Raw genomic sequence first — 26,382 nt, 5'->3', positions numbered from 1 at the left:
TGCTGCGTTAGGAAGGTCCCCAGCTGTCTGTGTGCGGTCTGCAGACGCTTGTATGCATCCAAATAAAACAGATTCTTTTTTTTTTTTTTTGCAGGGCAATGAGGGTTAAGTGACTTGCCCAGGGTCACACAGCTAGTAAGTGTTAAGTGTCTGAAGCCGGATTTGAACCCAGGTACTCCTGAATCCAGGGCCAGTGCTTTATCCACTGCACCACCTAGCTGCCCCAAAACAGATTCTTGAAAGCATTATTAAAGTATGAACTGATTCTCCTGCACTGGGCCTGGTTTTTTTCTACTCCTCTCAGTGCAGATCTCCTTCAGGTTCTGATTCCCTTCCCCCTCAAGCCTATAATAGAGTTGGAAGGCAAGTATGTGGGGAGGTGATGGGGAAGGTCCCAGATCTTTCTAAAGTTTTATTTTGCAGAATAGATTTAAATCTGTAGGGAAAGAGGCCTCTAGGGAGCAGTATAAACACAAAAACAAAGTTATTACAAGCCACCAGGTGAGATGTACAACATCGTAAGGAAACCCATGGGAAAAGAAGCAGGTGGGATCATTCCCCAAAACCAAGAGAAGAAAGGCCAAGGCAAGCCCACCTGCCCGGAGGAGCTGGAAGATAAAGCGAAACAGCAGTTTTTCCTGCAGTCCATTAGGGGTAGGAGGGGGACAGCAGGCCTCAGACCACCCACCTCTCAGGGCCAGGGCTGGAGAACAGGAGCATTAGTTGATAAAATTAAGGACATTTATCTTAGAAAAGAGAAAACTTAGGGGGAAATGACAGCTGTCTTCACACATTGAAAGACTGCCAAGTGTAAGAAGGATTCTCTGCTTGGCTGCAAGATAGCAATGGAAGGAAGATACAGGAAGGCAGACTCAGGTTTGAGGTGAGGAAAAACTTATTAACCATTAGAGAGATGGAGAAGGAGATGGGCTGCCTTGGCAGGGAGGTGGGCCCCCCAACCAGAGAAGCCACCTGGGCACACTGCAGGCAGAGAGGCTTCTCATTCAGACACCAAGGGCCTCTGAAGCCCCCTGCATCAAGGGCTTCCTCTCCCTTGCTGATGCCTGAACTGGAACGGGACAGACTCACCCCATGTTTCACTGTTTTGGCAGCATGTGCAGCTTTTTTCTTGGCGTCATAGGGTGTGAGGATGTCGATGATGGCCATGAAATACACCTCCTTCTTAGGGGCATCTGGCAGGAAAACAGGGAGCAGCAGACAGCAGGGTCAGACACAGGACATCTCTCCCTGCCCTAGATGTGAAACTGAGATTCTCCAACCCGCCCTCAACATCTGAAAATACCTTCTCAACGACCATCTTCCCCCTGTAGCCTCACAAGTTGTGAGGCAGAGAGGTCAGACAAGCTGGCCCAGTCCACTCCTGGAGTGTTTCCAGGTCTTTGCTTTTGAGTGCTCAGAAGCCCTCCCAAACCACCTGCCCACAGGTCAGGAGGTACCTGAAATATTATCCCCTGGCACCCCAGCCCCCCACTTTCCAGAACGTGATCATGAAGCTGTAACAAGGGCAGAAGAAAGCAGATTCTACTTTGAAGCCCCTTCCCACTCTGATCCTGAGGAGATTCCAGAAGGAATCCCTAGAAAAGTGAGGTTCTATACGTAGCAGAGACCTGACACTGGGAGCCTGGAGGGCATGGAGATAACTCGTGAGCCCAGTGGCCAAGGAGAAGGGAAGAACTAAATATAGAACTGAAAGGAACCTCTGACATAACCTAGCCCAAAATGAGGGCTAGGTCCTCCAGGGAAGAAAGCTGCAGAGTCCAAGCCCTTTGTGGCTTCCCAAAGCAGGGCTGCGGCCATTAGGCTGTAGCTGCCACAAACAGTCGCTCTCATAAGCGACAAGGTTCTCTGGCCATGGGGCTGGAGAAAATAGGGGGTGACAGAGCAGCGCTCCTACTTACTTTCATGGCTCTTCATGGCATAAACATCCACAGATGGGTCAAATTCCCCAGGGCCAAAGAATCGGGGGAAGTTGAGGAGGTTACCAGGGCTGTCAGGGGGTGTCCCATAGGAGCACAGCAGATTGCCGCCGACCCCATCATTCTCACATTCCTCATCATCTGCCCGCTCCTCCACTTCCATCTCCTCCTGCTCTGCCCGGTCCACATCATGGATGCCCACCAGAAGGCTATAATCCATGATTTTAAGCTGGGCCAGGAACTAAGGGAGGAAAGAAAAGGAAGTGGTTATATGGAAAGTTCCAATGGGCTCTGTAAAGGCAAAAAGGTGGACAAGATAGAAAGTTAAATGGGGAAAGAGGCCAGGAGAGGGGAGTAGGGCACCAAGGGTGAAAGGAAAACTTCACCCTATAAAGGGAAGGCAACAGGCTTATACCAACAATTCCTACCCTTTCCCTTAATTCTTATCTTTCCTGGAGTAAAACAAGGGTCCCAGGAAACAGAAATGAATTCTGGGATCAGTTGGTCAGTAAGTGCTTTCACTTGACAAGAACTTTATTAATGAGGCCAGGACTTGGGGCTCCAGTTAACTATACAATGGTCACAAAGGACCCTTCATCGTAGGCTATAATCCAGAAGTGACACATCGATTATAAACAGGAAGGGAAAAAACATCTAGGCCCATGAAGACAAACCAAAGCCCTTGGTGAGTCAGGAATGTAATCTTCATATATGAAGGTTAGGGCACTGTTCTGAGTCCAGCTTATTGTTGTTGTTATTATTAGTGTTAATAATAATAACTGACTTTTATAAAGTATTTCAAGATTTTAAAAAAGCATTCTATATCTCATTTGAGCCCCACAACAACACTGTAAGGAAGATATTTCCTCATTTCCATTTTACATATGGGGAAACTGAGGTTCCCAGATGTTAAGTGACTTGACTATGAACATACAGCTAGTAAATGTCAGAGGTGGAGTTTGAACTCAGGTCTTGACTCCAAATCCAGCTCTCTTTTCGCTATTTGCATTAGATAGGGCAGGAGGAAACTATGCCAATATTAAATATGGAAGAAAAAAAAACAAACTAGATTTTTTAAAGAGAGCCATGAAGGAAAGGGGAGGAGAGGAAATAGGCATTTATATAGCACTTGCCATACACCAGGCACTTGTTAAGTGATTTACAAATGTCACCTCATTTCGTCTTCATGACATTACTTTGAGGGAGGTGCTATTCTTAGCCCCATTTTACACTTGGAGAAACTCAGGCAAAGGTGAAGTGACTTGCTCAGGGTCACACAGCTAGTAAATGTCAGAGGCGGAATTTGAACTCAGGTCCAGGACTCAAGTCCCAGCACTCTCTCTATTCTACAAAAGCTGCTTTAGAAATACCATGACATTTCTTTAAGCTGTCTTAATGCTAACATATGTTTCTCTAAGAACACAATGATTTATAAATTAATTGATTTAAAAGCAGGTGCTGGCTATACATTTTTATGTAAAAAATAAACATTATGTAGGAGAAAACAAGAGCTGTAGCTAGGTGGCGCCACAGAGTGCTGGGCCTGGAGTCAGGAAGACCTGAGTTCAAATTTGACTTCCAACAGTTACTCGGTATGTGACTCTGGGAAGGTCACTTAACTTCTGTCTGCCCCAGTTTCCTCAGCTATGAAATAGAGATAATAACAGCATCTCCCTCTCAAGGTTATGTGGATCAAAGAAGATAATATTTGTAAGGCGTTCTGAACAGTGCCTAGTATACATACAGCAGGTGCTTAAAAATGCTTGTTAAAAAAAAAAAGAAAGGGGGGCAGCTAGGTGGCACAGTAGATAAAGTACCAGCACTGGATTCAGGAGGACCTGAATTCAAATCTGACCTCAGACACTTGACACTTAGTAGCTGTGTGACCCTGAGCAAGTCACTTAACCCTCATTGCCCCACAACAACAAAAAACAAAAAAAAAAAAAAAAGAAAGGAGAGGAAATAGGAAATGACGTGGTCCTTCTTCTCCGGAAGCTCATAATTTATTTGCAGAGGAAAAAGTATAGGAACAAAACCTCTTAAGCAATATTTAAATGTAAATGTAATAGATTTGTAATATAAGAGCTGGGCAGGGAAGACAGGAACACAGTTAGATGGAATTAATCAAAGAGAAGGAGGATGCCCAGTGACTTAGGTGGGTGCAGTCTCGAAGGAAGGTGTTCCCTTGGATCACCTCCCACACTTTCCCAAGCAGGAAGATGGCCATGTTTATTACCTCCACATCCCGTTTTAGTTTCTCCAGGAAATTCTTTTTACTCTCCTCCCCTACATGCAACTTCTGTCCTTCATTGAGGAAATCGTTGTCTTTGAAGGTCGGCAAATCCTTAGCCTGTGGGAGAGGGAGGGCAGTCAGGCAGGCAGGGCAGCCTAGGGACTCATTCACCCCAGGGAGGGGCACCAGGGGCCAGAGTGTTGGAGACACAGATGCTCAGCCTGCATGATCACCAGCCCCTGCCAGGGAGTGTCAGTCCTAGCTTCTAAAGGGCTATGAAGAACCTAGGGAGGGCCTAGAGATGAGCGACAAGAGGAAGGTAGAGACAAGACCTAAAAACAGAGCAGGGAGGTGTTAGGTTAAACATATGGAAGAGTTTCCTGCTAAGGCTGAGGAGTCTTGAAGGAATCTCATTCTTTAAACAGATGAATCTCCCCTCTCCCCCAGGCCACCTGGGCTAGGCTAGGCTCAGACCTAGAGCAAGGGGGATAAACAGCATGGTCCCTGGAGGGTCTTGCCAACAGAAAGAACATTTAGTTCATTCCCACCGAACCCATTCCAGACCTTCGGACTGTGGATCCTAAACGCCCAGGCCTACCTTTTCTTTGTCGCTTGCTTCTCTGGAGACAGTGGATCCCTGAAGAGGAAAATAAAAGAGGAGCTAGATGAGTTCCAAATAATGGATGGCAAGAAGAGGCAAAGACAGCATATACCTTGGGTCGCTGGGAAAGCTAAGTCCCCTGAGGAAACAAGAGTGGCCTGGCCTCTGAGGAATGGAGGGAAGGCTGAGAGAAACAGAGAAACAAAGAACTAGCAGAGTGTGTTAGAGCTGGGGTTAGAGGCTGATGTGTGGAGAGGCCAGTTAAATTCATAGAGGGGAAAAGAAGTTCTATAAGTACAAATGATACTCCAGGCTCTGGCAACTGGCTTAGGTCAAAAGCAAGACCAGGTGACCACATGGACAACTCATGCCAATCCGTCTGTACTCTCAAGTCTCACTGTGTACATCCCGCTGACAGTGGCTCACGACTATCCCCTTTGTACACAAAGGACACAAACTTTTGGGGGTAAAAGCAGCCTGCAGCCCCAGGCTGGCTCCAAGACACAGGACACTTCTGGACATAGAGAGCAGAGACCCCCCCACCCCAGCCATCCTCTTGGGCAGACCACAGATCCTCCAACTATTTTACATGCCTGGAGAATGACAACTGATATTTACGTGGCACTTAAGGCTACCATACATTATCTCACTGGAATTCACTGGATGTGGGAGCCCAGGGGCCCCACCAGTTCCATACCTTGAGATCGTACTTCCGGTGTACAGTCAGCCGATGGCTGAACACATTCCTAGTGACCACCATGTAGGTCTCCACACCATCCACAGTCAGGCGGTACATGCCCAGGAATTGGGGCAAAAGGGTGTTTCCATGACACTCCACTATGAACTAGAATGGGAGGGGATGGGAACAGGGAGGGAAAAAAGGGAGGAGTAACAGCTGGATACTGCTGAGGACAGATGGGCCTCTCCCCCGACACATCACATGAGCAGCTCTGGGTTTCTATCCCTCAAGAAGCTGGACACAGGTCCCCCTCAGCCCCGTTTCCAATGAATCCTTGACAAAAGAATGTTACAGGGGGCTAGTCTGAGGTGCAACTTGCTGAGAAAATGGATTAGCCCCCAGCTTTCAGTTCCAGCCCCAACCTGGGACCAGAACTGCTCCTTCCACTCTCCCTGTCTCCAGGATTTCTCTAGCACTGACTCAGCAACTGGAGACAGAAGCCACTGGGGTTCCTGAGAACGGTGAACATGCTAGTCAGGCTCCTTTCCAGATGGTTCCCAGACAGCTGGAGAGTCCCCCAGATGGAAGAGCCTCCCCAGAAAGGGACCAAGCAGGTGCCAAAGGCTAGGATGAGTCAGCAAGGGTCAGGAGAGGGGGAGTGGCTTGGTTATTAGAAGGCACCTCCTGTTCTCCAGTAAGATCCTTCCTCCTACCATAGTCTTTCTTGACTGTCTCCCCCCCCCCCCGCCCCGCCTTTTCTTTCCCTACAGCTAAGACTACAGGCTCACCATACCTGGTGGTATTTCTTTAGGATGTTGTGCATTTCTGCCACATCCTCACTTGACACAGCCTTGATGACAAAGCGACGATCATAGGTGGTGAGGAAACGTGTTCCACATCTGCCCTGACTGTCACTGTTGACGGGGGCACTGCGTGTCACTGAATTCTGGAGGACCAAGACAAAAGTCAGGTTGGCCTTGGGATCCCAGCTGGTACTGGGTGTCTCCTTTTAATGGGTTCCACTCCTACCCCCTGCAGACAGGTCTGAGGACAAAGGAACTCCAGACTCGTCTTGCCCACTTATTTCCTAAAGGGAATGTGTAACCCCCAAAGAGTAACAGAACCAGTGCTACCTGGAGAGTGCCCTTTTCTCCCTCCCCCTCCTCTATCCTGGGGCTGGGGTGAAGAGGGAGTTATGGGAGAAGGTCCTTCCTTCCATTCTAGTTCCAGTGAGCTTCCCCACAACCTAAAGGCAGAGTCTCCTGTGCAAAGTCCTGTACTGAAATGGAGGAAAGCCTGGCTTCTATCCTGATCCTGACGTACCATGTAACCTTCACATCTATTACCCTCTGTTTCCACCACAGAAGATTAATCCTGTTCCCAGTTATTTCCTGCTCCCCTTCTATCTCCCATGAAAACAGATATAAATTGGGTGGTATTCTTTCAATTCAACATATATGAAACACATACTCAGAGCAAAGCATTGTACCAGGTGAGTGGTACTAACAGTCTGGCAAAAGTATCTAACTATCCTGAGGTGCACAGTAACATGATCTCATGAAAGAAGTACAAAATGAAGTTTGAGGTATAGGAGGAAAAGGTTTTCCTGAAATGGGAGATTGGGGAAAGGCTTACTGTATAAGGTGACACTGGAGTTAGGCTTTAAAGGGTGAAGAGGGAGAGAACCAATATTCCAGTGCACACCTAGAAGTGGGAAGGTGATGGGTCCATTTGGCTGGACAGCCATGGGCATCACTTGGTGAGCCGTAGGGAGCCAAAGGAAGAGGGGATGAGCAGAGGTTCTGGAGCATTTGACAGAAGCTATGCATAAAGAATATTCATCTGGTAATGTGAAGGGTGGACTAGATGAGGGAGTAAGAAGGTGTGTTAGGAGAGAGGCTACTGCAACAGCCCTGGCAGGTGGCAATGGGACTAGAGGGAGGGTAGACATCAGAGATGCCAACATCATATAACTGTCAAGCTGGAAGGGACCCCAGCAGCTGTCTCATCCAACCCAAACCTAAAAAGAATCCCTTACTGCCTATAATCCTCCTGACAAGTGGCTCTTCAACAATGTCTGCTAGAAGACAGTCTCTAAAGGGGGACCCAGCACTTCCTGAGATGGCCCATTCCATCTCTGGACAGTTCTTATTGGCAGGAGGTTTCTCCTAACCCCAAGCCTAAACTGGCCTCTTGGCAATTTCTGCTCATTGCTCCTGATTCCACCTTCTGGAACCAACAGCAGAAATCTAATTCTCTCCCACATGACAGTCCTTCAAATACTCTGACAGCTATCATGTTCTCCCTGCATCTTGTTTTTCTCTAGGCTAAATATTCCTAGTTCTTTCAACCTAATCTCACACTGGACATGGCTCTTTAGCATTCTGGACACTGTGCCAGGCTCTTTCTGCAGATAGCAGCTTGCTTTCCCTTCTCAATGAACAGCATTTGCCCCTGCTTCGGCCTCCTGCTTTGCATTTATTAGGGCTTTCAGAGTTCCTGGGGAGCTTCATGGCTCTCTGCCCCTTTTAAAAACTATCTCATCTGGGGGACAGAGGCCAACAGCAGCCATGGAGGAAAATCTAGTCCAAATGACTTGTCTAAAGATGGAAACAGTCAGCGGTAGAAGGGTTCACTAATAAACTGATGGTGGAATTATGAATTGGTCCAAACATTCTGGACAGCAAATCGGGATCGTGACAATAAAAAGTGACTCACGTAACACACACACACAAAAAGTGACTAACATGTCCAAATTTTGGATCCAGAGAGCTCTCTGCTGGGTACATGCTGTAAAGAGGTCAAAGACAGAAAGGAAATCCTCTCCATACCTAAACAGCCATCCCAGTACTTTTTGTCACGACAAGGAAGGGAAACAAAGTAGGTACTCATTGCCTGGGGAGTAGCTCAACAAATGGCGGTTAGTGAATATAATGGAATAATCTTGCACCATGAGATAGGACAATATGCAGCGAAGCATAGAATGGACTTCTAAGAACTGATGCAGTCAGAAGAAGAATGAGGAAAATAATGTACAAAATGTAAACGGAATTATATCCGTGGAAATGGGGAAAAAAATCCAATAAAAGAAAACTAAATGCTGTGTCAATATGATGACAAGCTTAGTCCTGGAGAAGAGTTAAGAAAAAGTACTGCCCTCCTTTCACTGCAGAGGTGAGAGACCATGGGTAATAAGCCATGCATAAACTGCTAAACATTATCAATGTGCTGGTTGGTTTTGCTAAACTATTTCTTTTGTTTTTTCCTTGTTTAATCTTTGTCAAAAGGGAAAGCTTACTGGGAGGACAGGGAAGAATATACTGAGAAATGATGTGGCAAAAAGGCATTAATAAAAATTCTTGTCAAACCATCAAATTTCTTTTAAAAAGAAGAGCAACCCTTTAGAAAGTCAGGGGAAAAGAAAATGATTTTGTTTGCCAGACTAGCAGAAAAATAATGGGTTATTTTGGAGGGGAAGAGGGAAGTAGGAGGCAGGGAAGTGCTTTGTACTTCTCTTACATGCTTAGCACATTCTGTTATGAGTTATTTGTGTACATGTCATATCTCTCCTACTTAATCATAAATTTCTTGAAAGCAGAAACTATGGGGGCAGCTAGGTGGCGCAGTAGATAAAGCACTGGCTCTGGATTCAGGAGGACCTGAGTTCAAATCCAGCCTCAGACGGTTGACACTTACTGGCTGTGTGACCCTGGGCAAGTCACTTAATCCCAATTGCCCCGAAAAAAAAAAAAAGCAGAAACTATGTCTTTTTCTATCTCCTTCAGTGGTTAGCACAGTCCTTGTAAACAACAGACACTTAATAAACTATTCTTTAGAATGAATGAATGAATGTAAGAATGTCATTCTTAGGCATAAGGCCCATATTTAGCTGTTTACAAATATTTGGGAAAGAATTTATGCCCAGGAAATCTGGTCACTGCAAATGCTTCAATTTCTCTATCTTTTCCCTTTCTCTCACTTGATGCCTTCCTTACTTTTTTCAAGTTTTCTCACCCCAAACTTCCCTGGGTTAATTCCTAGAAGGGAAGAAGCATCACTTTTATTGATAATGGAAAACTGAGGCACTAATAAAGAATTAAACATTCAAGGAGTCCCTGACAGTCCCACGTACATTGCTACTCCTAGGTCTGCCCAGTCCTCATATGTGAAGAGAGGAAGGGAACTAAAGGGCTGGGGGAAGTCCTCAGTCTGAAAAGAAATGTCAGAGCCAGTCTCAGACCGGGCTTTCAGGCCCAACAGGAAGAGAAGGTGCATGCAGACTGAGAGAAGGCTCTGTTGTCTCATACTTTCTCAACAGTAGAAATTCAGTGGATAAATGTTTATTGCTCCCAGTCCTGACCTTCTACCTGGAAAGACCAATGTGGCAGGAAGTAAAGCAGAGAAAGAAAATAGTCTTTTCCAAGGTTTCTAATCAACAAAGAGATGAAGAGCATAGGTCCTGAATAATCTTGACTTATTTCATCCTCCCCAAAGCCCCATTTAGTCCTCAGCACAGCGATCCACATAGCAAGATATGACAAAAGGGATGAGAGGTGAGTCAGGGCAGAGGCAACTTGCTATCACTCCAACATCTAGAGATGCTTAAAAGCTCCTCAAGCTTCTCTCCTAAAATTCGGATTTTACTTTGGGCTCTACCCTAATACAGGGCATATGGATACTGTTGATTTCAATTACTCAGGTGCTGGCTTGTTCCTCCTCATTCCTTGTTAGTCTCTGCCTTACCGCCACATGCCTACTTGTGTAGTGCCTCCCCCCTAGGGCAAAGGGATGAGAGGATGGGGGTAGAGAAAAGTGGAGTCGAGTTGAAGAGAAGGCCAGGCCCATTCTGCTCCAGCAAAAGGTCTACTTGGAGGAGAGGAGAGGCCATGACTAGAGCTAAATGGAGGTATGAGTGGCCTTTACAGATCTCTCCAGGTGCTTACAGATAATTAAGGCCTAACTGTATCTCCTATCACTACCTAGGTGAGGTAGAAAATCCCTCTCCTCCCCAGTTCTCATTGGACAGCGGGCCGGCTGGGTATGGGAGAAAGGCTCAGAAAGCTGAAGAAGAGGTGGAGGAGGAAGGGAAACCATGAGGTGTGAGTCATACTGCATACACCAATGTTCCTGATAATGGGATCAGTTTCCCCCAATTTACGGGGGTAGGGGGGAAAATAAATGGCATCAAGTGGAGGGGACAGTAACTGTACCCTGCCTGCCCCCCTCCCCCAACCTTAAGGGGCTTATTTATTACCTGACACTCATACCTGGGAAGGAGTTACACTAGCCTTGAAGTCTTCCTTTCCTAATCTGTCTTATCTGCTTTAAGAAGCCTCTTATCTCTTGCTGGGAACAACTCTCTCTTAAGTCAAACTACGAAGAAGGGGTCTTCAGCCTAGACTGGGAACGTCAGACCAAAATGAAGTGGTTTTCATAGTCCCCTCTTCCACCCCATTGCTCCGCCTCCCAACAGCCCTACAACTTAGGTTTCCTGGGTCCAAGGAAAAGTGCCAAGGCACTGTTCTCAACTAACACTATGCCTGTGGTGCCTTTACCAGTGGCACTAGCACCAGAATTTTCCTAGGGGGGTGCTGCTTCAAGCTTCCTGCCCACTAAGGCCTGTGCCACCTCCCCATACCCCCACCAATTCCACCCCTCAGACCCTTTTAGAAAAAGACACCCCTTACCTGGTAATCCTGATCATCAATCCCAAATCTCTCCCGGAGATTTCGGAACACCATGGGGCAGTATTCTTTAAATTTAAAACGGCTGGGTAGGTTCTCCCTAGGCAAGAACAGAGATGTCTTCCTGAATTTCAAAACCTTTCTGCCTGCTGGGTTTCACTGGAACCCATACAAACCAGTCCACCCTCCATGACTATGATACAAGGCCCCTGAGGAGTGACATGTCAAGTGTCTTCAGACTTGACCCTCATTTATATCATGACTTGCTGCCAATGGAAGTGCTCAGATCACCTCCCAGTAGAGGGATATGATGGCCTAAACCCTCTGCCTTCCTCTTGCCAGCACACAGATGGAAGATGACACTGGTCCTGGTGCTTTAAGCCAGGAGTCTCCTACCAAAAGACTGAAACCTTTCCTGGAAGGCCTTCTAGCTTGCTGCTGCTTCCATGCCTCCTCCCCTCTGGAGTTTGATGGGGTTCCCAGCAGGGAGGAAAAAGCAACCATACCCACTGCTCTGGGACTTAACAATCAGAAATCTGATTGAGGATTCCATTGCCAGTACCCAGCCTAATCCTCCAAATAAAGGCAGAGGACCGCTGCTTTTGTTTTGTTTTGTTTTTGCAGGGCAATGGGGGTCAAGTGACTTGCCCAGGGTCACACAGCTAGTAAATGTCAAATGTCCGAGGCCGGATCCGAACTCAGGTACTCCTGAATCCAGGGCTGGTGCGCCACCTAGCCGCCCCAACCCGCTGCTTTTGTCCAAGAACAATGGGAATACTTTTCGAGGTCAATGGACACTGCAACTGTGATGGGCCCAAAGTCCTTGGATCCTACTGGATCCCACCCAGACCCCAGGTATACCAAAGTCTCCTTCCCTACTCCCAACCAGAGGCTAACAATGCACACAATTGCTCAGATTTTGCTGCCTCTCCTTAGCTAAGTGGCAATTTAGTTGGTGGCAGCTGTGATGTGGAGATGGCTTCTAGAACAAAGTGTTCTCATTACTCCCTGTGGCAGAGACATTGAGGGAGGTTCACAAACCAAACTCAAGTCTCTGAATGGTGGGGTTAAGGCAGTAAGGCTGCTGAAGGAGGCATGGCTGTGGGATGCGAGAAAAGGAATCAGAATTCAAAAGCACAAAGGAAGTGGGGTGGACAGTAGGTAGATGCTCCATGGCAGGAGCAGAGGGCAGAGATCTCCAAAGACCACAGGAGTCCTCCAGAGCCAGCAGGATTAGATGGCTCCTGGGGTCCTCCATTCCATCATCACAGAGAAAGCCCAAGTGTTTTAGCTTCCTACCCGAGATGCCATGGAGGCCAAAAATGGGCTCCTCACTAGGCTTATTGTTCCTGTGCCACTCAAAGGGAAAAGGAGAGTTGTATCGACAGGGAGCTTGACGGCATTCCAGACTAGAAACATGCCAGGAAGCTTCCTGCCTCTTCCCAAGATCAAGATAGCTTGGCAGCCCTATACTAGATGCTTCCATCCCAGCTGGCCCCCAGTGAGTCCTCGGTGGCCAGCTGAAGGCCCCTGGGAGCCTCATGGCATTGCTGACAAAGAGGGGTAGATCGAGAGACACTGGGGGAGGAAAGAGCCAGAGATTAGTCTCTGGCTTTTATGTTATCTTCCAGCCTCACAGATGCTGGCTCTGCCACTGGCACAAGATCTGGCTTCCAAAGTTCTCTGACTGAAGGGAAGGCCTGCCCTCCACACAAGAGAAGTGACCCAAGGAACTTACTTATTGAAGAGATGATTATCCACCTTGATCTTGCTGTAGGCTTTGAAGTCATCTGGCATTAACATGACAGGGACTGGAACATTGCTGAGTTCATTGATCTGAAGGAGAAAACAATGAGGCTCATGACTATGCAGAGGCCTTTAAGAGGAATCTACCCTAGATAACAAGAGCCCATCTTACTTCCCCATCTTCCCTCTCAAACCTGATTTATTCATCAAGGATGAGATCAGATGCCCCCATTCCTTCTGTGAGTATCTGACTGGATCCTCCAAAAGAAGGCCCATTTTTCTACTCTCTCAACTCCTAAAATATCTCCTTTATGGTACTTATAACATTCAATCTTATAGATAATTAATTTGTGCACATCATTTCCCTCACTAAAGAGGTGATATGTTATAGGGCAAAAGGTGCTAGATTGTGACTCTGGAAGACAGCTGGTGAACCTTGCCTTGTCAGAAAGGTGGGAAACTACAGCTGCAGAATCAGGCATACACTATCAGATATGGTTAGTGGGTTGATTTGTTTTGTTTAAACGTCCCTCTTTGTTATAAAGATTGGGGAAGTGCCACTAGAATGTGACAGTGATATCTGAAGGGGAAAAAATGAAAAGGCATTAGTACTGAAGTCAGAAGACCTGAGTTTGATTCTGTTATTCACTGTGTGATTCTGGACAAACAATTTCACCCCTTACATAAAAGGGGATACCATTTGAAAATGCAGGCTTGAGGGAGCTAACGACCACAGCACACAAAGTTTTGCTGTCTGGTTAATTAGCAAGTTGGCCTGGGGTTATCTACAGACCAGGGAATGGGCCAGGCAGTGAAGAACCTGCTCTGACTTTCTTTTTTTTCTTTTGGTGAGACAATTGGGGTTAAGTGATTTGCCCAGGGTCACACAGCTAGTAAGTGTCAAGTGTCTGAGGCCAGATTTGAACTCAGGTACTCCTGACTCCAGGGCCAGTGCTTTATCCACTTCGCCACCTAGCTTCCCCGAACCTGCCCTTCCTTAAACTGAAACCACTTGGGACCTTCTAAGCTTGGGACAGTGTATCTTGGAAGTAGGGCCCCACTGTAAGAGGGAGTTAAAAGTCAAATGAATGACATACCTGCTAGGGTTGAAGTGAGGATAAAATGAGATAATTCATGAGAAGTTATTTGTAACTATTAAGTGGTATACCAATGCAACATTATTGTTACTAGATTGCAAACTCTTTGAAGGCCTCACTTAAATCATTACTTATACTCTACTGACTAACAATAAAAACCTTGGGCAAAATAAAAGATTCCCAAATCTACCCAGGCAACTTGGGTATGCTACTTCACCCATCTGGGACTCAGTTTCTCATCTGTAACAAGGCGGGGAAGCCCTATGAGTCTATTTGAATTGTGTTCATCTATTAAAATTTCAAGAAATTGGCTTGCAATTGGTAGGGAAAAAAACCCAAACCCCACTGCATCTCCACCAAGCATCTGCTTCTTTGTGTGGTTTCAACTCCAAAAAACAAAATGCCCCTCCAGAGTTAAGCTCATCACCTCTAATCTTATTATCATGCTGATAACTCAAGCCTTGACAGACATGACCTTCCTCAGCCTCCTGTTCCTGATGGATGCTCCTGATGGGAGCACCAAATTCCTCCCAGTGCCTTTCTTTATAGAAGTCAGAACCTGGATTCAGCTCATTCTCCTTTGCATCTGCTGCCCTGACTGATTTCCACTGCCCCATGGCACCCCTTGGTTTTGTCCACCCCCTCTTTCCATGTGTTATCCCCTCCTGTTAGAGTGTAAGCTCCTTGAGGGCAGGGGCTGCTGGGAAGTGGCAGTGATATCTAAGGAAAAAAAGAGCACCAATAAAACATTAAAAATGAAATGGCATCAGTACTGAAATCAGAAGACCTGGGTTGGTTCTTAGTTATTCACTCTATGATCCTAGGCAAATAATTTCAACCCTCAGCAACCAGGGCTGTCTCATTGAAGGGCTTTTTTTGTTTTGTTTTTTAAAATTAATTGTATCAGGGGCAGCTAGGTGGCGCAGTGGATAGACCACCGGCCCTGGATTTGGGAGGACCTGAGTTCAAATCTGGCCTCAGACACTTAACAATTACTAGCTGTGTGACCCTAGGCAAGTCACTTAACCCCAACTGCCACACACACACACACACACACACACACACACACACACATACACACACACACACACATACATACACACACACACACACACACACACAAAAAGGTAAAATTAATTGTATCCCCAGGGCTTAGCACAGTGTCTGGCACATAGCAGGTGCTTAATAAATGTTACTTGGATTGCACTGGATTTGGAGCCAAGGGACCTGGGTAGACTCTGTATCATGTTGGCCAAGTCAATCATTCTAGGGCTCATTTTCCTCATATGAAAAGATGGAGATTGAACTAGAGGATCTCTGAGCTCCTTTTTAGTTCAGACTCCCATGACCCAATGATAATGAATTTAAGAATTACTCTTTTTAAAAATTTTAAATAAATGTTCATTGATGTCTTTTGTTTTTACATCATCTACTTTTCTCTCTATATCCCTCTTACTCCTTGAGAGTAACAAAGGATCAAAAAATGATCTCAATACAATGTTCTAATCCATAGCCTCTGCAAAGGTGTCTTCTCACTCTTGTTTGGGACCAAGTTTGTTTCTTTATAAATTTCGATACATGTAATAGCTCTTTAACATTAATGGAGAAGAACGATAGAAATAGAGGTGGGGAAATGTGGAAAGGTGTATCGAGATGGACATGATCATTTACCAAGTTGGATTCAATCCCCATCATAAGAGTCAGGCTAGGGAAAAGAGCAAAAATCTGAATAGAGTTACCGCCCCCAAGAAAGTTCTATTAGTTTTCCATACTCAACTATTCTTAATCAAACCCTGACCAGTGACTGAAATGAATCATCCCATTCCTTTCATCCTCCTCTCCCTAACACTCACTGGTGCTGTCAGCAGAGCCAGGACACAGTGGGGTGGAATGTTAAACAAGGGTGAGAGTCCCATTGGTGCAGTAAGGTAAGGGCTGGGTCAAGGCACTTGTCTCACCTCCAGGCACCCTCTTCCCACTGTAAGGCAGACTAACTAGCTGACTTATTAGCCATAGATGTTCCCTTGCCTCACTTCTGAGCACCACTAATGTATTCAAGACTTACCACTGTGATCTGAGTCATGACTAAAGGCTCCAGGGCCAGAGCATTGTATCTGCCAGGTGATTTTTATCCAAATCGTCCACCATCTCAACGTGACCCCTTGTTGCGGCAAAAATACCCAACCCAGAGTCATTAAGATTCTTTTAGGAATCTTAGAAATGGCCTTTAACTCCTCACCCTTTTTATCTTTCAAATCCTTTTCTTTGAAAAAGTCCCAGGAAACTCATGTACTCAAGCTTGGGGGGAATCCTGCCTTCCCAGAAATGAGAAAGGCCCCAGTCTTCATTTTATTAATGTGTAAACTGAGGCAAAGAACTCAACTACTTCTGGCAATCAGCTATGTGCCATAACAACTCCCAGAGGCCAAGACTAAGTACTCCACACCTACCCCATCAGCTAAAACCTCAGTGTTTGTCACAGTAAGGGATGAAGTGAGAAGACATCCTACCTTTTGGAGGACTTGCAAGCCCTCTTTTCTGCTACCTTTTAGTAAACTTGCTTGCTAAACCTGAGTTTTGACTAAAACCATTCAGATTTTCTTTATTTCTACACCCTTCTCCCATAAAGCTTAGATATGTCTGGGGAGGGGGGAGAAGTACATCCTAGTACATTGAAAGAGGCCAGAGATTCTAATACAATTTATCTCTTTTTCAGCTGAACCCCCACTCTAGAGGAGACAATGTAAATGACCTGAAGATTAAGGGCTTATAGCAAACTGCTGCACAGTCAAAGTTTTAGATTTTATTATGGGACCAAGGTGAGATCACCTTCTCAACTGCCTGAGAAAGGGAAAATAACTGCAAAACCATGTTTAGGAATGCCAGTTTTATCCGTCTGACTGTATCCCTCCTGAGAGTTGAGGGTGTGGGGGCCAATGTAAAAGCAACTATGTGCAGGCTGACTAGGTAGGAAAAGGGTCTATTCCCCTCTTGATGATTTATGCCACCAAGTGGTGTTTTGGCATGGACAACTGAAACCAATAGATAATTTATACATCTGGGCTCAGGTCATGGAAAGAAACTGTCTCTGTCATTGGAGCCCTTTTCTCCTCTCCTCAAGCCTTCCACACACCCCACCCCCAGGGCAGGGGACCTGATCCTTTACTGAGAAAAGAGGCCATTTTCTCTGAGCCCCCCCCCATTCTCCATCTCTACCTTTCTTTGGGGGGGCAGGGCAATGGGGGTTAAGTGACTTGCCCAGGGTCACACAGCTAGTAAGTGTCAAGGGTCTGAGGCTGGACTTGAACTCAGGTACTCCTGAATCCAGGGCCGGTGCTTTATCCACTGCGCCACCTAGCTGCCCCCCCATCTCTACCTTTTGACATCATCCCTTGTTTTCTTCCCCCCTTTGTTCTAATCTCAGAGGAAACATGGATAACTTTCTCCTTACTGAAGGTGAACCCTCTACTTTTACCCTTGATCCCATCCCCTCACTTCCTGCTTGGAAGATTGTCCCGTCACCCACCCTCCTCTCTTTGCTCTCTATTACCGGCTTCCTGCTGTCTAGAAACACACACAGGTCTCCCTCATTTCTAAAAAAAACCTCACTTGGCCAACCACCACTTAAGCTATTGTTCTCTATCCTTTTCCTAGAAAAAAAAAACCTGTCTATACACGACTTCACTTCAACTTACTTCTCACTCTTTTCCCCTGCCAACCCCAGTCTGACTTCAAACCTCATCATTCAACTGAAATTGTGTTTATTGCATCACAGAAACTATAAAAGACTACAAGCTTGTTATTTTACAGATGAAGAAACTGAGGCTGGGGTGGTTAACTGGCTTGCCCAAAGTCACACATGCAGTAAGAGTCAAAGACAGCACTTAAACTCAGATACTCCAGAGACAGTACTTCTCCCACTGATTTCTCCAAAGTTACCAGTGATGTAGTGGCCTTTTCGGAGTCCTCATCTTTCTTTACTGTTGACCACCCTCTCTTCCTAGACACTCTCTCATCTCAGGGTTTTCCTGACATTGATGTCTTGGTTCCCCTATCTAACTACTACTCTTCAGTCTCCCTTACTGGACTGGACATCCATCCACGCCCCCCCCCCCATCTTCCACCATATATACCCCAAGGCTCTAACCTGGCTCTTCTGTCTCTACACTTTCTCATTTGGTGATCTTATCAGCTCCCATAGGTACAATTATCAACTCTATGCAGATGCCTCTTAGCTCTAGATAGTTAGCCAGTCTTTCTCCTAGCTCCAGTCCTGCACTGCCAACTTGCCTGTTGGAATTTTCAAACTAGATGCCTCATAGGCATCTCAAACTCAACAGGTCCAAAAGAAAACTCATTTTTTCCTTCAAATCCTTCCCTCTTTCTAACTTCACTATTTCTGCTGAAGACACCATCATCCTTCTAGGCACAAGATTTGCTAGGTTCCTCACTCTTCCTCATTCGTGTGCCAAATTAGTTGCCAAATCCTTTTCATTTTTACCCTCACTACACCTCTCATATTTCTCAACCCCTTCCCTCCACTTAGTGGTCTTCAAAAAAGGATGGCTAACCACAATGGAATGTTTTTATTCAAGTATGGGCTGGACTAGGTGACCTCTGAGGCCCCTTCTAACTTTCATATTCTGTGATTCTGCCTTATAAGACTGTACAGGCAGACCCCTTATAAGGCAGCCCCAATCGATGCCATTTCCCAAGAATGAAATTAGTACATTATTAACCAAACCCTACTGAAACATTATAAGACCTTGTACAAATGTTTGCCTGACTACCTGAAATGTAAATCAAATGATTTAATTAGGGAACCAATTGGGTCCTATAACTTTGTCATAGTAATATTTTATTTTTTTCTTTGGTGAGGCAATTGGGGTTAAGTGACTTGCCCAGGGTCACACAGCTAATAAGTGTTAAGTGTTTGAGGCTGGATTTGAACTCAGGTCCTCCTGAATCCAAGGCCAGTGCTCTATCCACTGCGCCACCCAGCTGCCCCCTGTCATAGTAATATTTTCACAGAACCAATTAAAAACATTAAATAAGATGTACCTGCCTATGATTAAATATAAAAATGAACACCCAGACACTACAGTCCTGTAGTTTTCAAGAATGGAAGATCAGTATGGGTTAGAATGGCCAGTGAAGAATCCATGGAAGAGATAAGACATAAGCAGGATCCTAAAGGATTAGTTGGAATGAATAATCACAGGGTATGGGAGAGGATATTGTGGAAGAACAAGCAGTGAAGGCGGGGGTGGGGGGAGGATGGAAATAAGCACACAGAACTGAGGGAACAGTGAATAGACTGACCTGGCTGAAGTAAAGATTTCCTACCAAAAAGTAAATTAGGATAAGATTAGACAAACAGGATATTAAATAAACCAAGATGGACCATTAAAATTTCTTTAGTCCAACAGCCACATTTTATAGATAAGGCATCTGAAACTCAGAATGGGGAAATGATTTACCACAGTCCCAAAACCCCCAAGACAGAGCCAGAAACAGAACCAAGTTTCTGAACTCCTGGTCCAGCATATAGTAATTCAGTACAATGGAAAGGACACTGGGGGACAGCTAGGTGGTGCAGTGGATAAAGCACTGGCCTTGGATTCAGGAGGACCTGAGTTCAAATCCGGCCTCAGACACTTGACACTTACTAGCTGTGTGACCCTGGGCAAGTCACTTAATCCTCATTGCCCTACCCCCCCCAAAAAAAGTTCTGTTTTGGGGGGCAGCTAGGAGGCGCAGTGGATAAAGCATGGACCTTGGATTCAGAAGTACCTGAGTTCAGGGGCGGCTAGGTGGCGCAGTGGATAGAGCACCGGCCCTGGAGTCAGGAGTACCTGAGTTCAAATCCGGCCTCAGACACTTAACACTTACCAGCTGTGTGATCCTGGGCAAGTCACTTAACCCCAATTGCCTCACAAAAAAACCAAAAAATAGAAGTACCTGAGTTCAAATATGACCTCAGACACTTGACACTTACTAGCACAAAAAATTAATTAAATAAATGAATGAATGAATGAATAAATAAATAAATAGATGAATAAATAAATAAATGTGAACGGACACTGGAGTCAGAGGACATAGGTTCAAATCCCGCCTCTGATGCTTATTACCTATATAACCCTGGGCCTTCAATTCCATGAGCCTCAGTTTCCTTATCTGTAAAATGAGAAGGTTGGACTAGATAGTCACTGGTGTTCCCTCCACCTCTTTATGAATGATTCTACATGACTTTATCTTCTTGGGTGAAACCAGACTGTGTTGAATTATCAAGGGTGTTGAAGTTCAACTTCTGTCCCGAATTCATTCTGTAGGGAGTGGGGTACCATTGTAGGAAAGAACATGCTTAAGGTAGTATTTTAATCATCTCCCAGTCAACCAAAACACTTCTGGGCCAGCTCTCCTCTTTTTAGTAATGAGTACTTTGAAATTCAATAAGTAGGAAGAAAAAAAAAATCTACTCTATTCCAAAATCAAGGCTTTATCCAGTCACAAGCACCTCATAATCACCACATATAAAGGCATAGATGGGTTATAATCTATGCCAATGGAAGGAACATTTATGCTGGTGAGACTGAAGATCCCTTGGAATACTGTTTTGTCGTATCTAAACCAGCACTAGGCCTAAATTAACATGGATAAATTATGAAATGACTGACTAAAAGCCCAAAGAAGAGAACTCAGTCACCAGCCTCTACCTTTCTAAACATCTCTCCTCTGCCTAAGGGCATCACCTAACTGTCCTTCATACAGCTGCATTTGGGACCCAAGGGACTGAGTTCTAATGACGACTTTCCCAAAGGATCACTACTTTCAATGTGCAAATCACTGGACTTTATTGTGAATGAGAAAAGAGTGTTTGGAGAATAAGATGATACAAACATTTGGACCTCCAGACCTAAAACATGAAAACCAAAGAGGGACTTTTGAGGCCCAAGTGCTAGTCAGGTGACATCTATGTTTATTTCTATCCTTCGATGGCTTTCTGTTCCCTGATTTCCACCCTTTTCTGGGAGATATCAGTCATAGAAAAGCCCATGAAACAATACAAATGAGTAAGATTATTTTAAAAGGCAGAAGAGCTGGAGAAGACAAACGAGATGGTTTTGGACCAAGACTACTCAAAAAGAAGGTAGACAGGGAAGTGGGAAAAAGGAATACAAAGTAGCCTGAGATGGAGTCTGGAAATGGTAGAATGGGCATAACAAAGCAGAGACATCATGCTTCAGAGAGCAGTAACTTGGAAGAAGATGTTTAACTCTTAATTCTGGGGAGGAAATCAATAAAAAAATAAAATGTATAAGGGCAAGAAGATGGTCACCATCAGGCAGAGAGCTGAAACGTTAGGTCATAGGAATAGGTCTTGAAAGGTTTGAAATCCTTTAATTCTCCCAAAGTTTTAAAAGATTCCTCAAGGCCAAAGGCCCTTTAGAAACTAACCAAGCCACAAGTTTCCTAGCCCCAACTTACTTTCTTTGGGGCTGTCCTATCCACCATACCCATGTCCCTTTACTTGCATGCTTCCACAATGAGCACTGCTTTGTTGTTGTTTGGTTTTTGGTGAGGCAATTGGGGTTAAGTGACTTGCCCAGGGTCACACAGCTAGTAAATGTTAACTGTTTGAGGCCGGATTTGAACTCAGGTCTTCCTGACTCCAGGGCTGGTGCTCTATCCACTTCAACACCTAGCTGCCCCTGAGCACTGCTTTGTTCAACCTCCTCCCACTCCCTGACTGGTACAGATTTCAGCAATCAATATGTTTCACATTTTTCCTCTGAAATGTCAGTTGGCTTTCTGTGTTACCCATCCATGATAAGCTCCCTACCTCCTCAACAGGCATAATGTTGGGCCCATTTATTTCACCGTCTTGAACTCTTCCTTCCCATCTCTATTTGAAGGACATTTATTTACCCAGGTGCTTTATGAGCCGTGAAGTCAGATGGCAATATGACCCTAAGGTGAAGCCATAGTCAATCTTAAATACCTACTACACCATCTGCCCAAGACACCATCACGGCCCTATGGCTGCCTGTGGTTTCCTAGGAAGACATCATAGATAGAAAATTAATGAGAGATTTAATAATCAAAGAGGTTCCAGAACCTCAGAGTTAGAATGGACTATTCAAGTTTCCTTCATTCAACTGCCTCACTTTACAGATTAGGCAACTGAGATTGGAGGGGGCCTCAGAAGCCATTAAGTGCTCCTCCCCATCCAAACCAGAAACTTCCTTTTGCCTTCATAACACAGCGGAGAAGTGCTCCCCCAGCTTTGATGAAGGACCTCTAGTTAGGGCTAACCTGTCTTCTAAGGCAGTCCAATCCATTCTGAGGTAGTCCTAGCTGTTGGCCTAATTTGCCTCTTTGTACCTTCCACCCACTGCTCCTAGTTCAGTCCTATAGGGCTAAAGCAGACCAACGTTAATGTTTCTTCCACACACTAGCCTTTCAAACACTTGAAGACAGCTATCAAGTCTCTCCATATCTTCTCTTTTTCAAGGAAGATATCCCCAAGTTTCTTCAGGGGATCCTTATGACCCCAAGACCCTTTACCATCCTCTGGATGTTCTCCAGCTTAGCAATGTCCTCACTGACATAAGGCTCCCAGAACTGAACATAAAAACCCAGATGTGAAGATCTCTGTCCAAGGAAAACAGTAGGAAGACTATCACCATCCCTAGTCCTGAACACTATGCTTTTAAACATGCAACTGAAGACCACATTGGAGTTCTTGGCTGCCACATTCCACCAATTCATATTGCACTTTGCATGCTACTAAAAGTCCAAGATATTTTTATATATACTACCTACTATCTAGCTAGGCCTCCATCTTATATTTACAAAACAGATTTTTTTGAACCAGAGTCTATGACTTCCTACTTACCCCCTACTAGATGTCATCTTATTACACATGGCCTGATGTTCTAGACCTTGCTGAATTCTAACTCTGTCCTCTGCATTCGATTTCCCTCCCAGCTCTGTGGCTTTTGCAAATTTGATTAACATTTTTATTAATGACTGGTAAAGGCAGAGATGGCATGCTAACAGCACACATGCTAACAGGGCCACAGAAAAGAAAGCACCTTGGGGATTTCGACCAGAGACTTTCTTCTGAGCTAAACTCTGAACTATTAATGACTGTCCTTTGGGCCCAGCCATTCACCTGGCTCAGAATTCACCTAAATGTACTAGTTTCTATCTCATTGCACTCCATCTTGTAGACAACAACTACACAAGAAATCCTTTCAAGTGCTTTGCTAAAATCTTTATCATTTAGGAAGCTAAAGAGCTCTTGTTCAGGAAAGAGCCAAGGAAATTGTCTTCCAGGGAAGGAAGCCTATCTGCCAAGTAAAATTAGTTCCGTCTCCTGCAGATTCTAAAGTACTCTGCTGATATCATCTGGGGAGAAGGATTCTTCCCATTTCACAGCTAGGAACACTGAAATCCTGAGTCTTCATATAATGTGAGATGCAATTACACAACATGGGAAGATTCATCCCTCCTGGCCGAAGGCATGGAACCAGTGAGGCTCCCCAGAGATCTAAATTATACCTAAAAACATGGGCCTTCCCTCAAATTCCCAAGAGCCAGAAGACAAGAATCTATAGAAATTAATAAAGGAGATGGGGACCAGAAACCCTTTCCTAATGACAAGTTAATAGGAGTTAATGGAACCCACTTCTCTGTCATTCTGAAGCTTCCTCAGATCCTGTGTATATTTACAAGCACAACTTGTAAAACTTCCTGCCAATAAGTAAAAATAACTTACCAAGCTTCTTCAGCAACACCAAGACAATTTCCATTTGCCCTTGACCAAATGAGTGTATCCCTGACGTAAGACAATGAAATATGCCAAAATAAGCCTATCCACCAGACAACACTGGTTCTGGCTGCATTGGGACCCCCTTAGGTCTTTCTTGTGACCCTGGAAAAGTCACTTTACCTAAGACTTAGTTTCCTTCCCCATAAAATGAGGAAGCATATTATGTGATCTTTGACTTTCTATATTGCTAAGATGTTCCAATTTTATACACAAAGAAGCTGCTGCTCACTAGGGTCAGGGTTTTCTAAGAATACTATGGAAGGAACACAAACTAGATGGAGACCTCTATTTCAATACCTGATCCTACCACTTTTGAGAACATAAAAGTCCACATGAGATAGTTCACTTATCCCTGGTTGACCCCTGAAAAAGCAGGGTGATCAAAATTTCATAACCTCTCTAAGTTCAGAATTTCATGTAAATAGTGGCCCAAAGGTGCTCCTAAATTAGGTCTGGCAGTTGTGAGCCTGAAAACCTATCTGGACAATCACTACGAAATTGTAACTTTCCAACTAGGGCATTAAAACCGTGCACACTTTTTCATTGCATACTTTTTTTCATCCTTAATAAGATCAAATACCCTGAATCAGCAGACTGCCTATCAATCAACCAGCCAGTCTTCTGTAGAGAAAGGTAAAAAAATCCTGCAGGGCCCTACACACTTTTGCACTTCTCAGTTAAAATCTGGGTAACTGATCTTAGTGCTTTCCTATGATAATGAGGCAGAGGTGGCCTGGAAAACTGACATTTCTGGAGAACCCAAAAGGTATTGAAGATAAGGGTTGACTCCTTAAATTCCCCTTTTCTATCACCTACAACAAAGATTGACTAATGACTATTTAAATGATCACTAGGTTAGTTGGCTTCAGCACCCTGTTGCCATCCCATTCCTAGGCAAGTACTGGTAGACAAGTAAGTCCTGGTAAGGGAAGCGATGGACAAAGAAACCCAGAAATGGGATAGTATTTTACACTGGTGTTTTTCCACAAAGTCCTTACTCTCATTGACCATATCCCCTCCCACCTGACATTGGAACCCTGGAATATAGTCTCCGTAAAAATTTTAAAATATACAACAACTCTTTGGCATGACACCTGGTGAAAAAGGCACAAAAAAGACACATTTCTTCTCATCCCCATCATAAACAGGGCTTACCTACCCTAAAATCAGTTACGTTCCTTCTCTCTACTCTTTTTCCTACAGAATCGCTGGCAAAGAAGGAGAGACTAAAGATCCTATTTACTAGTACAAGCATATATACTTCTTTATCCAACATAACTACGATCCTACCTGGAGGATGAAAGAGAGATGAGGAAAATCAGAATTTCTGCAGAGATGGTTAAGGCCAAGGGTGATGGGAAACTTTGTGGAATCATAGCATCAGGGCAGGAGAAGACTCTGGTCAGCCCCACTCCCCACTCTTCATTCACTGCCCTCCATTTCCCACCCTTCAAATCCTGCCCAGATTGACCAACAAGCTGAGATGGGGGGAAAGAACACAAGCAGCAGAGATACAGAGGAAAGAGAAAGGCAGAGAGAGCGAGATTTACATCTTCCCCATGCCTTCCAAGAGAGCTCCAGTCTAGGGGGGTGGGGGTGGGGGTCCTGTTAGGGCCAGAACAACATGTCAGTTATTGTGTATGTATATGTGGGGGTTGGGGGGTTCTCAGATGCAGGAAGCAGAGGGAAAGGGGTAATGGGAAGGAATTACCCGGGGAGACACCAGGTCTAGGGGAGACGCATCCAGGGGGGCTGGCAGGCGCACACGACGGAGGCATGATGAGAAGGGTGGGGTGCATGCATTGACGAAGGGGCCGGGCCGCGGGGGTTGGTGCATGAACCCCCGGGAGGGTGGGCGCAGCCTGCAGGCGGCAGGGAAGGCAGTAGGCATGCAAGGGGCGTGGGGCACTGGGGCACGCAGGGTGACACACGCGGACGGCGGCGGTGCGTGGGGGGTGCAAGGGGCCCGCGGGAGGGTGGTTACGTGTGTGGTTGGCCCCCCACATCAGGACGCTCAGGATCGGCTCGCTCGCCCGAAACAGCTTCACTTTCTGGCACACGAAATGCTTCTTCTTGGTCTTGGTCTTGCTGGCGCTGAGCGGCGCCACCGCCACCGCCGTGGTGCTGGTGCAATTGGACGACATGCCCGGACGGCGGCGGCGGCGGCGGCGGCGGCGGCGGAGACGGCTCCCGAGCCCGCGGCCCGACGCTTCTTCCCCCCGGCCCGATCCCTAGCCCCGGCGGCGGCGCCCTCACCGCCGCATGGTACCGCCCGGCCCGTTACCTCCCCCCCCCACCCCCGCCCCCGTGGTACCGTCCGCCCCACGCTCCTCCCTCCCCCCCGCCCCAGGCGCCGGGACGTCCCGCTACCTACCCCGCCCCCAGGTGAGGGAGCCGCCCGCCCCCACCCCAGTGGTACCGCCTGTTCTAGGGAGGCGGCGGCCGCTCCGCCAGCCCCTCCCCGCTACTGCTTGACAGCACCAGGCCCGAGCCGGCGGGCCTCTGAGTCCCGAAGACCCCTCGCCCGAGCGGGGAGGGGAGGCGTAGAGGGTCAATGTAGCTATCCG

At 45.8% G+C, this 26,382-nt stretch overlaps 1 protein-coding gene across 1 annotated transcript in view; it reads right to left on the bottom strand.

The window, feature by feature from the left end:
* The window catches only part of PIP4K2B (phosphatidylinositol-5-phosphate 4-kinase type 2 beta), a 30,237-nt gene extending 4,157 nt beyond the window's left edge, over positions 1–26,080 (bottom strand). The window contains exons 1-9 of the mRNA XM_044001121.1: positions 25,802–26,080; positions 12,873–12,971; positions 11,138–11,234; positions 6,244–6,396; positions 5,469–5,615; positions 4,769–4,807; positions 4,174–4,287; positions 1,920–2,178; positions 1,090–1,193 (exon numbers count right to left, since the gene is read on the bottom strand). Coding sequence (XP_043857056.1) covers positions 1,090–1,193; positions 1,920–2,178; positions 4,174–4,287; positions 4,769–4,807; positions 5,469–5,615; positions 6,244–6,396; positions 11,138–11,234; positions 12,873–12,971; positions 25,802–25,959 — 1,170 coding nt within the window. The 5' untranslated portion in view covers positions 25,960–26,080. The remainder of the gene's footprint in view (positions 1–1,089; positions 1,194–1,919; positions 2,179–4,173; positions 4,288–4,768; positions 4,808–5,468; positions 5,616–6,243; positions 6,397–11,137; positions 11,235–12,872; positions 12,972–25,801) is intronic.
* Positions 26,081–26,382: the final 302 nt, after the last annotated feature.

This window comes from Dromiciops gliroides, chromosome 4 (assembly GCF_019393635.1).
Source record: "Dromiciops gliroides isolate mDroGli1 chromosome 4, mDroGli1.pri, whole genome shotgun sequence".
Lineage (NCBI taxonomy): Eukaryota > Metazoa > Chordata > Mammalia > Microbiotheria > Microbiotheriidae > Dromiciops > Dromiciops gliroides.
This window is presented reverse-complemented; position numbering and strand designations above follow the sequence as displayed.